The 18,982-nt window shown below is 35.8% G+C and overlaps 1 protein-coding gene across 1 annotated transcript; it reads right to left on the minus strand.

Moving 5' to 3' along the window:
* Positions 1 to 402: 402 nt before the first annotated feature.
* LOC145008339 (uncharacterized) lies at positions 403 to 765 on the minus strand. Its single transcript, XM_078966961.1, has one exon. It carries the CDS (start codon positions 763 to 765, stop codon positions 403 to 405), a length of 363 nt encoding a protein of 120 aa, XP_078823087.1.
* Between the last annotated feature and the right edge of the window lie 18,217 nt (positions 766 to 18,982).

An 18,982-nucleotide genomic window follows, 5' to 3' on the forward strand; every position in this document is an offset into this window, starting at 1 on the left:
TTCCTTTAGGTGTCCACCATTTTGGGTAGCCAATGAGCTCAAAACATCCTTCTATCATATGTCTAGATTCTTGATAGTGAGTGCAACATCAATCATGGTCCTTTATTTTATTGTTGATTGATTGAAAACTTCATTTTCCCGTGGGTTTTAAGTTGAATTTTCTACAAGCTAAGAAGGCACCCATATCATTTTTGGAAGCGCGAGAGGTGTCGATTTGTATTTTTTGTTTTCTTCTTGACTAACATGATGATAAGCAATTCCTAGGTTGGGTAGTGGCCTTGCGCTTAGTTTCTATGTTTTGACACCCCCATATTCTTCATTCAAACCCATTAAGAAATCATATAGTCTCTAATTTCTTCTTAATTTTGCAAATTCTTTTGACAAGTCACAGGTGTAGCCATGTCATGTGCAATCTGGTGTAGGATTTATGCATTGAATTTCATCCCAAACTACTCTAAGTTTGGTGTCGTAAGCCGACTCAATTGGCTCTTCTTGTTGAATGGTGGTGACTTTTCTTTCGAGTTCCAATGCTCTTGCAGTGTTTTCTTTGCCAAAATTTTCTTCTAGATCAATCCATATGTCTCGAGATGTTGTGGTATACTTGACGCTTGATTTGATTTCCTTCTCCATCGAACTTACTAACCAACCTCTCACCATTGCATTGCATCTCTTCCAATTCATCAAGTCGGTTGATTTTTCATCTGACACTAGAAGAGTACCAGTAACGAATCCTATTTTATTCTTGGCGAGCAATACATTCGTCATCTTGCATTGTCAATCACTAAAGTTCCCATCATGGAGAAGATAATCTATGAAAGAGTTTTGACATGGATGATCAGAAGTGGTAAGGAAGTAAGGAGAAATGATGTCGATGGTGTTCTTCTTAGTTGATGAACCGCCCGAATTTTCTCCTCCTCCAGTCATAACTTCAATTGATTATTCCCAGGTATGCTATGAAACAATGTAAAATTCAAAAGTAAAGAAACTAAAACAATTCACTTTTTCTGATTCTCAAAATCTAATGAATACAAATGGCTATCTTAGTCAAAAGGTAAACTAGAAAAAGGAAACAAATAATAAATCCTAATTAGACACAAATACTAAAAAATAGGGTATACTTGTAGCATAAGGAAAAACAGAAAAAAAGGTAAACGAAAGCTTCTCAATAAGTTGTGAGCTAACTATATTAAGCAGTGCCATTCTAAGAATGACAACCTACTTTAAGTTAAACATGATATGTCACAGGAGAACGCAACACATGTATGAGTGGGCATAATACGTAGGTCAAAATAGGAAGTCAACAGTGGTCAACAGCTAAACCGAGGAGCACCGATGTGTCCTAGTTCATGGACATGTGTAAGCAGTGACATGACACATGGTAAGAGAATGGGATGCATGACAAGGGAACAAACTACGTGTCATAGTCTCGGATAAAAACATGGATGCGACACGTTGATATATATATATATATATATATATATATATATATATATATATATATATATATATATATATATATATATATAAGTGTTGTAAAAATCCCGATTAGGTCCCGATTAATCCCTAGGCGCTACTTGATCGAATAGAGAGCGCCTAGCAATTAATCCATGCATACAAAATGACTAAAACAGTACAACCCGATGAAATTTTAACACTTTAAAGAAATTATATCTCAATAGAAACTATTTGAGGTATGATTATTGTTGTATTTATCATATTAACCTATTTCGTTATGATATTAGGGGTTTTTATGAACTTTTATATGATATTAGTCATATTTTGTTTTTTAAAATCTAACAAATTAGCCATTAATGGTCCTCGATTAATCCCCCGATTAATCTCCGCCTAACCGGTTAATCCCTTGACCCCAGTCCACCGACTAGCTAACGTCGAACGATTTTTGCCACCTTGATATATATATATATATATATATATATATATATATATATATATATATATATATATATATATATATATATATATATATATATATATATATATATATATATTACTCAAGTTTTAAATTTATAAAACTGATTTTATCGCAACCGGACTAATGCACACACTAAGCAGTAAACTTAATCATGCAATAGTATAGTTGTTGTTAGACTAGGTGCCAAACACCTCGGGAACGTTAGTGAATTAATATGAAAATGTTTGATTATACTAAACATGCGAAAGCAGTAAAAAGGGTTTTTTTATTATAAAATCTCAATTAAATTACCAAATTAACTAATTAGATAAACTGAATGGAAACGATCAGTTCGAGTACTTTGTTTTCGAAAAAATTACATCTCAGAATCATAGATAATTACTAAAACATTGAAAATTATTCTTTATTCACTAATTCCTAATACGACTTGTTTCATGGTCTAGACAAGTAATCCTTTGATCTTTAAGACTTTTGGTTATAAAGATCAAGTAAACTAATTATCCTAAAAATCAGTGTTCAGTTTGTAGTATGAGAGACTTGAATTATTATCAACAAAATCATGAAGCTAGTACACATGAATGATCATCACATGTATACTTACACATTAAAATTACAAACTTACTGTTTAACCTCAGGTTTTGATCTAACACTATTCATACAAATTTATAATTCATAAACTCATACGATTTAAGCACATCAAGCTATATTGTTCATCTAAACCTAAAACTAAACAGAAAAGATTAAAACTTTAAAACATAAGGGTCTTTTATCAAGTAAACATAATAAATTGAATAAGAATAAATAATCTGAATAGCAAATAATCCATAATTTCAAGGATTTATCTAGTCTAACACAAAGCAAAAGGGTTTTGAATCCTAAATCAGAAAACAAACACATATAGAATCATACCAAAATGCTAATCTCACACCCCCAAACCAAGGATGGCGGAAACATCCGGGGGTGGAGGACTTCATGTATAGTATCACAACAACGAGTATAATAGTACTCAAAGTAAATACAACCATCATAAATATAATTGAAAAAGTTACACCAAAGTATATGTTTACATGATTCAAATCAATTACATTATGATGACAAAATAAACTGTTTAACGATTTATCGTCCCATCCTCAAAATGCTATTGATTTCCCGTTTCACTGAATTGTTGAGAATACAAGCAGTTTTAAAAAAGTGTTAATACAAAGATTGGTGAGTTCATAAGTTTTTGAGATAAGGAGTTTGAAAACCGTTCTTTGTAATGTGTTGTGTGTTACCAAGAAAAATCCAATATTTTCCTTTTAAAAGTTATGTGGTCCTAAATCCCAGGACTAAGAGTAAACAAGTATTTTCCATACTTAATGATATAATCGTGGTTTTTAAATTGGCATAAAACCCATTTTGATTTGAGGGAAAATTCCGTAATGAATGATGTGTAGTCTTAAATACCAAGACCGAAAGTGTACAGTAATATCCGTATGTATTGAGGTAGAAAGTGATTTTAAATTGACATAAAACCCCTTTTGATTATGAAAGTTCCCGTAAACTTTATGAGTTGTTAACTTTCTATGTGAGTCGATATAACCATACTATGACTGAATGAACCTGCCATGATGTATCTCAGGCGTCGCGAAACTGATATGACATTTGTCACCACAGATCTGCCGGTCTAGTTGTTGCATTCATCTCAAATGTGGGGTGTCTAACCCAATATAGATCTATACACAACTATCACGTTCTCTCTACAAGAGACTCTGGATATAACTACCAGGAATTTGGATCATGCACTCGGATGTACGGGAAGAGAGTGTCTCACAATTTAAGTTAACAAGTTTACGTGTGGTGTGCGTGAGTGTAAAACCTTTTCCTGTGGGAATAAAACATTCCGAAATGTGTTTGATGTGTTAATGGAAACATAAACCATACCTATTATAGTTTATCAAAACATTTAAATGTAATAGTTATAACTTTGTTTATTATGGTTAACTACTGTATTTGTGAAGTTAAAAAACCTTTTTGTTTACCGATATGTATATGTACTTTTTAATAAAGTGAAGCATCATGCATTATAACAACAAATTAATTACCACACTTTTGTAGGTAAAAATCCATTTGTTTTTTGATGTATGACTATATACTAAGTCGAAATGTCATCTATTTGTAAGAACATATTTTCACAAAAAGATATACATCTTGCTCAACATGTTATAAGGTGAAATGAAATTGATAGCATTTTTCTGTTGTTAATATTTTCATTTACTGTTCTTAGAAATTTATAGAAAAATCATCAAAGGTCCAAATCAGAATCCGTAAATTCTAAGAGTTTAAGAAATGAGTCTAGTTTGTTCATAATTTTTATTATCAATTTTAGTGACCTCCAACTTGTGTGAGAAATTCCATAATCACAGACTGGTCCGGATTGATGTTTGAAATGATAGGCAGTTTTGTAAAAATCACCATAAATCGTAGGAAAATCGTATAGAGATGTGCAAGTAGTCATTTTAAAGCTAAGAATTGGAACTACTTGAACCTAAAGCAGTTTAGAAAACTAAAATGTTTAAGTTGCCCAAAACCGTCCGTGAATGGAGTCCAACTTTTCTGATGAAAGCTATTAGAAAAGTTTAGTTGTGTTCTTTGTGTTTTAACTTGTATTCCCCTCCCCCCCCCCCCCTCCTAAAAACTTAAGAAAACATAAAAATGTAGGGGTATGAACTCACCTTGAGTGACTTCAGTGGGTGAATGTTGAATATGAGAAGTGTTCAACTCAAGAACACTTGAAGATGCCATGAAGATTTTCGAGGATCTAACATCAAAGTGATGGAGTTTGAGTAAGAAATCAATGATTTGAGTAGAATGAAGTGTAATAATCACAAGGGGGATGAATTATACTTACCAAGAGTATAATAAAGCTTGATTATCAGCCTTGGAGTCTCGATATAGAGAGAAAAAGTTTGAGAGAAAAGTGTTTGATCTTTTGGTGGAAAATGAGAAAATGAATGAAGTGTGAGGAGAGAGGATGGATGTTCCATCTCTAAGAACATGGAAAATGGCCGATGATTGATGGAAAGGTACAAGGAAGTGACTAGGGACTGTGGGGAGGAGTGTGGGTTAGTCATGGAGTGGGTATGGCGGTTGCTTGTGTCATAAACTAAGGTAAAGTAACCATTCCACCTCTTGTACTTCACCCACTCTTCTTGGATAAGGCTTATCCCCAAAAACGTGATTAATTAATAAATATGGGGCCTTATATGTTAAAATAAAGTTTTGGATGAAAATCCCACGTTAAAACAATTAAAAACGGGCCTAAAATGAAAACTAGTCGAAAATCGGGTGAAAATGAGCCTCCTGCGAGACCTCTTGGTCTTAGGCTGAGGTTCGGTCCCTTCTGCTGCTGGGCCGAAGGTGAAATAGAGGGAAAGGGGGGTAGGAGGCGAAGGCGAAGGTAGCTTCGGTCCCTTGTGCGAGATTCGGGCCCGAGAGGACCCTTCGGGTTCGATCCAAGAGGGTTCGGTCCGAGATGTTCATTTCGCTTCTGATGCCTTCGCTTCTGACAAGTTCGGTTCCTAAGAGGGGTTTCGGGTCCTTAAGTCTATTTTATCCGTTTTTACCCCGTTTTAAGCGGTTTTTGACCTGGTTAAGGGTCGGGATGGCCCGAAAGACTACAAAAAGTTTAAGGAACTTTTGAGAGGGATTTGGGAGAGATTTCACATTCTTGGAGAGATTTGGGAGAGATTTGAGATAAAGAGAGATAGAGTGAAAACGATTGAGAGAGGTTTCGTGTGTGACATTTATTAGTGTTTGGCTCCGCAACGCAAGGTCCTTAAGCCCCATTAAACCATGTTCAAGGACCTTACACACTTCTGATGAGTATGCAACATTGTTTTCTCATTAGCATAGCGAGTTGTATAGTAATTACCTAATGGAAGCCCTAGTACACAAAGGTTAATTGAGTCGATCGGTTTAACTGGTTGACTTTAGTTAACTTTGACTTGATGGGAATTTGACGGTTGTCACATCATCCCCCCGTTAGAGGGAATTTCATCCCGAAATTAGCACTTTGACCGGGACTTCACGAATTTGGAGAAAAGATGGGGAAAACTTTTCGTAGAACAAGAAATTGATATGGTGAGGACCAATCCGCCTGATGTTAAATGATGCCTTGGAATTTCTTAGTGTAACTTGAGCTAAGTCAATTTAAAGAAGTTATTGTTTTGAAATGATAGTGTATTCTATGTGTGCCTTTATGCTCCCCGCTACAAAGTGAAGACTCTCGTTCATTTTGATTTCGCCAAGTGGTAAGTGGGCACCCCCACATTTTACCGAAGTTAATCACCCAAGCTATTAACATGTCGCCCAAGTTTTGAACAATTCATTTTGTTCTGCCTATTGGTTTGCTATTTGTAGGCCATGCTCAAGTCTAACCTAGTTCCCTGCAAGGGTCGCCAGGGTCATGAAACAAATCTACTATCTCTGATAGGGATAACAGATATTAGTAGACCCTGTGGTCGCATAATCTCTTTGATGTACGTTCTAGTCGATTCCTCCATCCTGTCGGGTTCTTTGATTAGTAGGGAGTGTGCGTTTTCGGCCAGTTTGTCGACGGTTACCCAAATGGTCCATTGCCTTGGTAGCTTGGTTATGAAGCCCATGGTTATCCGCTCCCTCTTACTTTCAGGTATCACTGGTTGTTATAGGAGAAGCGAAGGCTTCCTTTATTTTCTCTTGTCATTGGCACAAGTCCAATACTTGCCCACATGTGTAACGATGTCTGCTTTCCTATTCACCCACTGAGGGTACTTTTTGAGGTCCGAACACATTTTTTCTGAGCCTGGATGAAGGGGAGTAGCGAGTTTTCGTTTGCTTCGTTCGTGACCTTATTTCTGAATCCATCAACCTTGGTGTCCAGATCTGGTTCATGGGATAACATGCCTTGTCGTCCGTGCCTTCTAAGTTCTTATGATCGGTGAGGATTGTATGCTTTGTGTCGTGCAGATAGTGGCTCCAGACCTCTAGGACGTACCCTACCGCTCATAGTTCAAGGTCATGTGCGACCTAGCCGGCCTCGTACGTATTTAGATGTCTTAAGCCATTAGCAATGACTTCTCCTCGGAGCGTTGCATAGGGCCTGTTGTAGCATCTACCATTTGATTAGATCAGTTAGGATCTTATGGGTTCAGATTACACGACCAAACTTATTTGGATGATAGGGAGTTCACTTGCACTCCTGGGTAACCTGGTCCGAAGTTCATGGAAGGACTCGTACCTGGTCTATCTATCATTAACTTGCGCATATAGGTCGTATGTACTTAAGGTTGGCAAGACAGTTAGATGGGTGACTCTGCCCCAAGTCCACAACCTGACATGGAACAGGAAATAGGACGGAAGCACACATCCAATGTCTGTAGTATCTTAATTATACATTATCCTCGCGTATACACGTAGTAGTGGTAGACTAACCGAATCCGTCCCAAGCTTCTGTGCTTGAACCTTGTCTGCTATATGTGTGACATTCCCGAAAGGTCTCTCGGAAATACTTGTGATAAGGTTTCGGGAAGTATAACACTCCTCTGGTGCGTGGGGTTTCACAGCGAGAGATGACCCGGGGGTCCGTGCTGGACGTATTTATGGGAGACAAAGGTTTCGATATTTGGTGGGTTAGGTGAAGGGTTCTTTTGTAGTCGTTAAACCGGGAAGATGAGGAGTATACCAATCGAAATTGAAAGGTGACAACAGTATCTCTTTAGGTAAAACATGTGTTAAGTTGTATTCGTAAGAAGTGCTAATTAGGGTGATAGAGTATCTTGTGTTTCTCTTTAGTGTGTTATGTTTTGTTCGATATTATTATTATTGTAGATGATTCATACCATAGTGCCTAGCACTGGTAGTGGGTGTGTTTCGATAACTAGTAATGATACTTGATATCATGATCCCTGACAGGTTATTTTGTGATTGTGCGGTATATGTACGTCGTATGTAAGTTGATATTGGTGGAATCGCCGAGTGGCTGGCTCCACTAAATTCCCACTACTAGACATGGAATAGGAGTTAGGATGGAATTATTTGTTTCAATTCCTTAGTATTTTGATTACAATTAACACCGATGTATGCACAAAGTCATCATAGCTTACAGGTAATGATCCTAGGGTCATTTATGAGTGTCTCTGGTTTGATTTGAACGATAGAGTATTTTAATTACTTTTAGAAGGACGGTGATTTTAGCAAGCATACCAAATTCATTACAAACATATAGTACTTAAACGTTTTTGTCGTTGGAAACATTACAAAAGTCCTAATAGGTTTCCTTGCTGCTCCTGCTGGTGTGTTCATCACACTCCTCCTGCTCCTCCATCATTCCCCTCAGTTGGATAGTCTCTTTTGAAGTGTCCCATTTCACCACATAGGTAGCATACTGGTCCTACCTTGGTGCTGGTGATTGAAGGGATATGCTAGGTCAGGGCCTTGCAAAAACGGACGGTATGTCCTTTCCTGTTGCAGTTGTTACAGTGTAAAATCCAGCAAGCACCTGTGTGATGGTAGTTACACTTGTTACACTTCGGGAGTGCTCCCATATATTTCTTGTCTGATGCTTGAGCGATAGATGTTGTGGCTGATGTCGAGGCATGTGTTGTGACTGCTGTCGTAATTGTAGGGGTGGCCATGGGTTGTTGTCTTTTACCGGATCTTTGAGATTGGTTGCATTCCTTTTTGTTCCAAAACTTTTGCTTCATGTTCGTAGGTTTGTGGCCTGAGGAATTTTCGTTGGTAGATTCCCGCTGGTGTTCTTGATTGATAATGCGTTTGGTATTTCTGACACCATCTCCGTGTCTGCTGGAGTGGGTAGCATTTAGCTGTGACATGATGGCTGACACGGCTGCCGTGACTACAGCTTGAAAAGTAGCAGAGTCTATCTGCTGGGTTGGCGCCTTGCTAGTTGGTTGGTTGCCTCTTGGTGAAGACATAGATCTGTTTCACGATGAAAACGAATTCATGAGTGGGAATAATTATCTCAAGTGCATCATTACGATTTATATTCACACATATAAATTTTTTACACATTACTCTATTATTCCTAGTGTTTCTGCTAACGTTCCTGAGATGGAGTTATGGCAGTGGGTAGCAGTAGGTTTTATATGGGCGTCAAGCTTTACTCATCTTTGAATCATGTTTGTCCAGACACACTTGGCTAAGGAGTTTTTGATGGGACCCGATGTATTAGTGCTTGTATGATCGCACCCCAAAGGTCTATGAAGAAGGAACCTCTCAACCAAAATGTTTAAAGGTAAGACGGAAATGAGTCTTTAGAATGGCTATACGTCGCGAGTTTTCTAACTAAGTTTATCTTATATCCATTTGTAACGTAATTCGGTTGTTAATGGTGTTCTGTAAACAGTTCATAACGAGAGTCTTTATATGGTAAACTCATGTGTTTTAGTAGTTCTGTATCTAAGTGAAACCTTGTAATTTGACCCAAACTAGGTCCTAAGCCCATCTTGTTAATATGATTCTAGTAATTATGGTTTCAGCGAACATTTTTGACCTCGATGCAGGTCTGTCTCACCTCCATGCAATGAAAAGTTTTGATAACAACTAAATCTCTCGATTAGTATGACCACTTAATTTGCAGTGTCGTGCTTTCACCTATGATAGAGTAGCACCAACGCATACTCATGAACCTAATTTACAAGGTCTTGTTAGTGGTATGAACTCTACTTATGATGATCCATCCCTTGTGATGCCCGAGGCAAAGTCGATGCATCTTGCAGCTTTGCCAATCTACGGTTGGCTGCAATCATCCTCTCTTTGAATGTCGTGTGTCTACCCTGTTACTCTCTTTCCTCTTCATGAGCGGCGATAAGGTCCTAAAAAGAGAGTTGGTCTAGGAAATAGTAGTCTAATTCCGAGTCTCGGGTACGTGAGATGGTAGGGTCTGTAGTAGCGCGCAGTTTTCTGAACTCAAGTTGTAGTCTTCCTGTTTTAATCCCCGATGTTCGCGATCTGCCGGGTCTTCGCCGAGAAGGCTCTGTCAGTCGATCCCCCATGGTTGAGGTCATAGAACCCTCGTTGGTCCCCACATTGTGGTTGTTGTCATTGTTGTCGACATTCAACCCTCGATCACGGTTGCCCAACGGGGCACAGGCCCGATGTAGTCGAAAAGGTTCGCGGGAACCCTTGTTAGGGCATAAATGTTGTAATAGTCGAAGAGTCAGTTAGATTGTTATGAAGTATATTTTGTCTTCGTAAAGAAGGGGTCTTCGGATGTAATGTTATTTCTACTAAGGCATATTAAAGTGTTGTCTTAATGTCTGGTCCTTAGTATTGTTATGCTTTTGTTCTCCTATAAATAAGGGTCTGTACTAAGTGTTTGAGGGACTTCCTTCACTCAGTTTTTACAGTTTAGTCATTGTATTCTGTAAACTCAAAAGCATAATATGAGCTGAACAAATATTCTATTTACTCTCATATTCATCATTATAACTCTTTCATATTTTATACTTGAATTGATTCAAACTAGATTACAAATCTCTTCAATTGGTATCAGAGCAGGAATCCTTTCTGTGATCTGATTCTCATACGTTCAAAAGATTTTTGAATCTACTGTTTGATTCAAAAAGTTTCTGTTCTTTTTGTGTGTGAAAATTATTTTTGATCTAGATCTAGGATTTGATTCTGCGAATATATTTGTGAATCGAGTGTTCGTTGTGTGATTCTGATTTGAAATATACAATTTGATTTCAAAATTCTCAAAGTTTACGTATCATCTTGAAGTTTTTGTCCGTACAACAATGGCGTCATTCAATCTGAATTCCACGACATCATTTTCTCATTTGCTTGGTTCATCCACAAAAATTCCGATGCTTATTCCAAAATATTACGATCGGTGGGCAGATCGTATGCAAGATCACTTAAACAGATTGGATGAAGAATTATGGAAGTGCATTTCAGGAGAAATCAATCAACCTACAACAGTTCAGCCAATCGGTGTGTCTTCAAGCATTCGGAAGTTGACAATCAATCCAGTCGTTTAAAACAACTGGAGAAGAAATGCATGAGGGAATTAAGAGGTGCCTTTCCTCCTGTTGTGTACAATTATGTCAGAACATGCACAACAGCTAAAGAAATCTGGAACAATCTCAAAGACAAATTCCAAGGAAGTGAAAAGACGAAGATCACATCTGTGAAACAATGCTTGGTGGAACTCAAAGATTTCAAACAGAAAGAATTAGAATCCATTGAAGGATACTATGATCGGTTCAACGAGTTAATCTATCATTGTAATCGTTATGGTATTACAAGGTCATCAATGGAGTACAACTTAATATTTGTAATGGGACTTCGAAAAGAGTGGAGGAGTGTGAGTATGATGGTGAAAAACCAACAGAGTTTTGATACTTCAACTTTGAATGACTTGTACAATCAATTGAAATCTCATGAAAATGAGGTTAATGAAATAGCTAAGGAAGCGATAGAAAGTCTTGGTGGACCATTGGCACTCGTTTCGAAGGTTTCAGAAAGAGAGAATGAAAAATCGAAGTCTGATGAAGAAGAAGGTTTACTGATGAATTCTGACGATGAGGCTGTCGCATTTTACCCAAACAATAGAGTAAAGAAATTTTTTAAGAACCTTTTAATCCAAAGAACATGTCATCAGATTCGAATGGTAGTTATGAGAACAAAAATAGAGTGGATGAAAAGAAGAAAGAAGTGAACACGGATTCGAAGAGTGAAATGGAACAAATGAAGAAGATGTTGAAAGGTGATACAGGGCTTAATTTCCATTATTGCTATGGTGCAAATCATTTGGCAGTAGATTGCTTGTTGAAAAAGAAGGAGGAAAAGAAAAATAAAACAAAGGATGAAGCGTATTACACTGAGAAACTGGAGGAAGTAAAGTCGAAGACAAAGAATTTATCGTTAGTGGCTCATGGAGAAACTGAATCGGATGGCACATATCAAATATGGTCCTCAGGGTCAGATGATGAAGAAATGAAGAATCCAACACACGGGGCCATGTATGCAAAAGTTGAAAAAGATTCAAATGAAGAAGAGACTTACGAAGTACATGGGCAGTGCTTTGTATCAAAGTCTACCGACAGGTCGCCCATGACTACCAAGGTACGTAATCTTCTTGAATCCTTTAATATTCCAGTGTCTGCGTATAATTCTGAGTTAGTATCTTTTGATGAAACTGTTACTTACTTTGATTCAATTGTCGTGTCTGCCAGCAATGAAGCTAAAAAGTTAAATGATCAATTACTAGAGACAAGAAAGAAGTTAGAATCAAAAGTCACTAGGGTTGATTATTTAGAATTGCAAGTGTCGAATATTATGGAGGATAGGGAGAATTTATCAAAGGAAATAAACTTGTTGTTAGCACAGAGAAATATTTTCTGTAATTTTGCGAAAAGATTATATGGAAAATTAACTGAATTACATCATTCGGGTGAGATAAGTAAGGAACAACACAGAAAATTGCTACCATTCTTAGCATATGAAAGAACTAAGGTAGATAGTGTTTCATATGATTGTGAAAAAGAAATTTCTGAATTTAACAAAGTTCTAGATGATAGATATAGATATGGAATTGCTAAAGTCGAAGATTATCTTGATGCGAATGATTTAGTAAAAATTGTAAATGAGACCTTAATTAAATCAGAACAACTTCGAATTTTGAAAAAGACTGAAAATTCTACATCTAATTGTCAAACTAATTTTGTTGATATTGAAGATAATTCTGATAATACTAGTGAAATTAGTGAGTTAGAAGATATAGATTGTTCTCAATTGTCTGTCATAAATGTAGCAAATTCTTTTAAAGGGAAAGAAAAATGTGAAGATTTATTAATAAAAATTAACACTGATGATCCCTCAACTTCGAAAGTTTGTGATATGGAGTTTGTGGAAATACATGATAGTCAAACCGTTGATAGTGATAATGAGGAAGAAAACACAAATTCGAAGACAATTCAAAGTTCGAAAGAAATTGAAATTCCTCGAGTTGTTGTTGATCAAGTTTATTTGGATACACAAGAATTTGAGAAAATTCTTAGTGAAAAAGGTGCTCATTATCTTGAATCAAATACTGTTGTTTATCCAATCTTTAAATGCACTGATGATATTGTGTTTCCAAACCAAGTCTTCGTAACAACAAGAAATGCTGAAAATATAAAGCTTGAATTCAAAAAGTTGGTTGAGGAAGACAATAAGCAAACTTCAAATGAAGGTTTCTTTTCAAATCAAAACACAGTTGAAAACAATCTCACAAAGAATTCATATATATATTTCAACATCAAAAACCAAAAAAAATATGGGTAGAAAAGTCGAAAGTTGAAAAGAAGATAGTTAACACAACTGCAAATGTGTTTACGAAGCAAGAAGGTGTTAAAACAGAGGTTAAAGGAGTCAACAAAGCATTAAAATTGAATTCAAAAGAGTATAAAGATAAAGTTGACAAATTTTCAAAGGAAAATAATATTCCAAAACGTCAAGAAAGAAAAACAATTTTTTGGCAAACTATTGAGTCATTAAATATGACATCAATCAATTTTTCAAAACAAAGAAAAGTTTCAAATGGAACAAAAACAACACTTCCTAGAAAAAAAATTCAGAAAAAGGTTGAAAAACAGATTTCAAAATCACAAATGAATACTCCTTATCATGAGTCTTATCTTTCAAACCCAAAAGTGGATTATGTTCGAAGTTCAGCAAAATGTGATAATCTTCCGAAGAAGCAAACTGACAAAATCTCAAAAGCGAAAGGGATAACTACTAAAAGAAATATTGATCATTGGTTGGAAGGAAAGGGAAAAATGTATCAATCAAGTAAGTTTTCGAAAGAACAGATACATGAGGCATATGAAATGTATGTAAATCCTTCAACGAATGGTAGTTCTTCATCCAAAGAATCCAACATTTCAGTTAAAGTTTGGCAGCCGATTACAAAAGAGAAAAGTGAAACATCACAAACTCAAGATGCGAAGGGTATAATTAGTGAAAATTTGAAAACAATAAAAACTCATATATCTGACCCTTTGAATGAAATTGTTAAATTTTTTGACAATTTCAAAACAAAAGTTTGTGATTGGGTTAATGGTTGTACTTTGCAATTGAAAAATAAACCTAATATGAATGGTCCCAAAAAGTCTTGGGTACCTAAATTTTCTCAATAATCGCAGGTACTTTGTGACGAGCAATATGATAACAGGTGGTATATCGATAGTGGTTGCTCACGTCACATGACTGGGAAGAAGGAAAACTTGCGTGATTTTCGAAGCTTAGAAAATGGAGGAGTGGTTAAGTTTGGAAATAATCACAAATGCAAAGTTAAGGGTTACGGAAAGATAACGAATGGTACTTTCACTGTCAATCGAGTTGCATTTGTTGAAGGTTTACAACACAATTTGATAAGTGTTTCACAACTTGTTGTGGGCACCGGCAATCAAGTTCTTTTTAATGAAGAAGGAAGTGTCATTTCGAATGTTGAGACAAAAGAAGTTTTACTCAAATCAAAACGAAATTGTGATATGTTTACATTGGATATAGTTCCAATTCTTGGCAAACCTGCTGTGTGTTTACTTTCGAAGGCTGCTGCCGATACAAGCTGGTTGTGGCACAGGAGGTTATCACATCTCAATTTTCGAAACATCAACAAACTTGTTGTACAAGATCTGGTAAGAGGTTTACCCATTCTTAAATATGATAATGATAGTTTGTGTGCAGCATGCGAAGTAGGAAAACAACACAAACAAGGTCATCTAATCAGAATAGATTCGAAGATAGTTGAACCCTTAGAACTTTTGCATATTGATTTATGTGGTCCTTCAACAGTTGCTACCCTTAACAAGAAAAGGTACATTCTAGTTATTGTGGATGATTTTTCAAGATATACGTGGGTTTATTTTCTCAGGTTAAAATCCGAAGTTCCACAAATGATGATTGATTTTATCAAGAAAATGGAAATTTCATTGAAGAAGTCTGTTCGAAAAATTAAAAGTGATCATGGAACTGAATTCAAAAATCGAGTTCTTGATTCATTTCTGGTGGAGAAAGGCATTTCACATAATTTTTCATCTCCATATACACCACAACAAAATGGTGTAGTTGAGAGAAGAAATCGCTCATTATGTGAAGCTGCAAGAACAATGTTGGCATATTCGAATTTACCTCAATATATTTGGGCCAAAGCTGTTTCAACTGCTTGCTTTACTCAGAATCGAAAACCTAATGTCAAAATTTTCCATGTTTTTGGATGCAGGTGTTTCATAATGAATCTTAAGGATAATCTTTCGAAGTTTCAAACAAAAGCTGATGAAGGGATTTTCTTGGGATATTCACACAATTTTGTTGCTTATAGAGTGTTAAATAAGCGAACTCGCAAAGTGGAAGAAACTTTCAATTTGACATTTGATGACCATTACATTAAAAAGTCTAATCATCAGTTTGCAAATCATCCTATTTTGCAAAATTCTTCGAATGATAATGATTCAATTCAAATGGATGATGATAATTATGAATCGATTTTTGGTATTTCAGATCAAGCAATTGAAGCAGAGACTAATGCACCGGATAATCAACAATCAGAAAATTCAAAGCATGACACAAATGAACTAACTAGTGGTCCAGTGGAGGGGAGCACTTGGATTCGAACAGTTTTGTTGAGGGGGAGCATTCTTGCGATAGTGATAAAATGTCAACAAATGTTAATGAAGAGGGGGAGAAAATTATCGGAGAAGAGAAAATTATCGGAGAAGAGCACATTATCGGAGAAGAACTAATTATTGGAGAAGAGCCAATTATCGGAGAAGAGCCACTTTTCGAAGCAGAGTCAATACACGAAGAGGAGCCAATACTTGAGAAGGATCCCATTCTGGAAGAAGAACATTTTGATGATGCTGAGGATGCATGTTCCACAAATGGATCAGAAACAGATGCTATGTTCAAAGATGAACCTTTGGATTTTGATCCTGATTATCCACCATTCGATAAATGGACAAGAAATCATCCAAAAGAATAAATTCTTGGTGATCCACAAGCAGGAGTAATGACAAGGGCTCAACTTCATGCACGAAATGAGGTATTGAATATTCATCAAGAGTTATGCATGTTTAATGTTTTTATTTCTAAAATCGAACCAAAGACAATTAAGGTTGCAATGGAACACTCTGATTGGGTTGTTGCTATGCAAGCTGAATTGTCTGAATTCGAAAGAAACAAGGTTTGGAGATTAATTTTGAAACCTGTTGATGTGTCAATTGTTGGACTAAAATGGATTTATAAAAACAAAACTGACAAAGATGGAAACATTATTCGAAATAAGGATAGACTTGTTGTTAAAGGACATTCTCAACAAGAAGGAATTGATTACGAAGAAACATTTCCCCTGTCGCAAGACTCGAGGTTGTTCGTATTTTTCTGGCTTATGCAGCTCATAAAGATATCGATGTTTATCAAATGGATGTAAAATGTGCATTCCTAAATGGTGAACTCGAAGAAACGGTATATGTTGAACAACCACCAGGTTTTATAAATACCGAACATCCTGATCATGTTTATATTTTAGATAAAGTTGTGTATGGGTTAAAACAAGCACCAAGAGCATGGTATGCAACTTTAACATCATTTTTGAAACAGTCTAAATTTAAGCAAGGATCAATTGATCCCACTTTATTTCGAAAGAAAATTGGGAATCACCTGATGCTTGTTCAAATTTATGTTGATGATATAATTTTTGGCTCTACTGACCCTGCTTTATCCAAAGAATTTGAAGACTTAATGAAAAGCAAATTTGAAATGAGTATGATGGGCAAAATTAATAACTTTTTGGGTTTGAATATTCGTCAAAACAGGGCAGGCATCTTCATTAATCAGGAGAAATATACGAAGAATTTTTTGGAAAAGCTTGGCATGACGAATAGCACAAAGTTACGAGTACCAATGGCAATGGGTATAAAGCTAACTCCTTCGTTAGATAAATCTGCTGTTGATCTCACTCTGTATCGAAGCATGATTATGTCTTTATTGTATTTAACTGCAAATCGACCTGATATTATGTTTTCTGTTTGTAATTGTGCAAGGTATCAATCCAATCCACGTGAACCACATTTGACAGCGGTGAAGAATATTTTTCAATATTTGAAAGGCACTACTTCATTTGGTTTGTGGTATCCTTCGAAAACAGGATTCTTTGTATAAGCTTATTCAGATGCGGATCTTGGAGGGTGCAGTCTTCATCGCAAAAGCACAACTGTTGGGTGTCAATTACTAGATGGAAAATTGGTCAGTTGGCAATCGAAGAAGCAAACATGTGTTTCGATATCTACAGCTGAAGCTGAATATGTTGCTGCGTGTACATCACAAATAATTTGGATTCAAAGTCAATTATGTGATTATGCTATTAAGATGAAAAAGATTCCTTTATATTGTGATTCACAAAGTGCAATAAGAATTTGTCATAATCCTGTGCAGCATTCGAAGACTAAGCACATTGATCTCAAATATCATTTATCAAAGATCATGTCGAAGAAGGAAATATTGAAGTTCATTTTGTGAAAACAACGGAACAATTGGTAGATATTTTCACAAAGGCATTGGATGAAAAATCTTTTCTTCGTATATTGGAAGGATTGGGTATGGTTGATGGAAATTCACTTACATGTGATAAAAGTGAAGGTTGATGGATTTGAATGTTTTGGTGAACTGAAGGACAAATTGCTTACAAAAAGTTAAGTGCTCAAAGGTTACTGTTCATAGTCAACGGTTCGAATGCTTCACATTCGCAAGATCTATTCCTTGTTGAAGTACATAATCAAAGGATACTGTTGAAGTCAACGGTTCGAAAGCTTCGTATTCGCAAGATTCTTTGCATTCGTACACATTTTAACTACGGTTAGCATTTTAATGTTTATTTTTTTCTTTCTTTTGAAAAAAAAAACCTGAAAAATCAAAAATATTTTCTTTTGTTGAAAAATTAAAAATCCAAAAAGATTTTATTTTGGTTTGTTATTTTTTTTTAAGAAAAACATTTCAAAAATACCAAAAATATGTTTTGTTCTCTTTGTTTTTTAACATGTGTATTGTGAGTTTTGTCAAGCTTTAAATGCGAAGGATTCATGTGTGTGTCTTCTATGGGAAGGTATGATTTTGATATACTTTAGATTAGTTAGGATGTCCCTAGAAGCATGCTACTGCATGTTTCCTTAAGCCTCGTATGACTCTATGTGTGAGAAATGAAAGCCTTAATGAAATTATCTCATGAAAATTTCTTCCCAACAAGGCTTGTATTCGCATAAGTCAATAGAGCTACCTTACTCTTCTCAAATGAGTTAAGAGTTGTCTGTTTGGTCCATCTATAACAGAGGTACATATGATTCGAAAACCAATCTTTTTCATCCTAAACTTCTTTACACCATTCACACACAATGACGTATGTCCAAGAGATTGTTGATCAAACCAATTGCAATCTAGACATACAAATACTCTGTGTTTATGATCTAACAGCATGAGTCCGTGATGGTAGTGAAACCCTAAAAACCAACAAATCAAGGAATTGACGGGGAACTATGTTCCAGAACTTATGAAACATTTGTTTCAGTACATTTTATACCCAAAATCGTATTCAATCTTTTTGAGTGATCTTCATCAAGCATTCGAAACCTACGATGTTTGTTCCCAATAAGATCCAGCATAATATTTTTCTTGAATATGATTTCCGTATGAGTATATTTTGAAAAGCCTTGTTACTTTACATATCATTCGCAACCAAGTTGTCACTGACTACACTGGTCATACAACTAATTTTGTTTACAATTTATCACCTTATGTTAAGGTTGAAATGTAACAAAATTTTCGAAGCCACCCATTTGCCTTATAAAAGAAACCCTTCGAAACTTCTCTACAAGTTATCGATTGTAATTCACGGGAAACCAAGCAAGCTGTCAATTATATCAATTGATAATTTTCGAAGAAATCTTTGCCCGGGATTAAACTGTTTTTGTGTCAAAATAATTTTTTTTGACATCACAAGTTTTCAAAAAAAAATTTCATTTGTTTCTCATC

This window comes from Lactuca saligna, chromosome 1 (assembly GCF_052625555.1).
Source record: "Lactuca saligna cultivar CGN05327 chromosome 1, ASM5262555v1, whole genome shotgun sequence".
In the NCBI taxonomy this organism is placed as follows: Eukaryota; Viridiplantae; Streptophyta; class Magnoliopsida; order Asterales; family Asteraceae; genus Lactuca; species Lactuca saligna.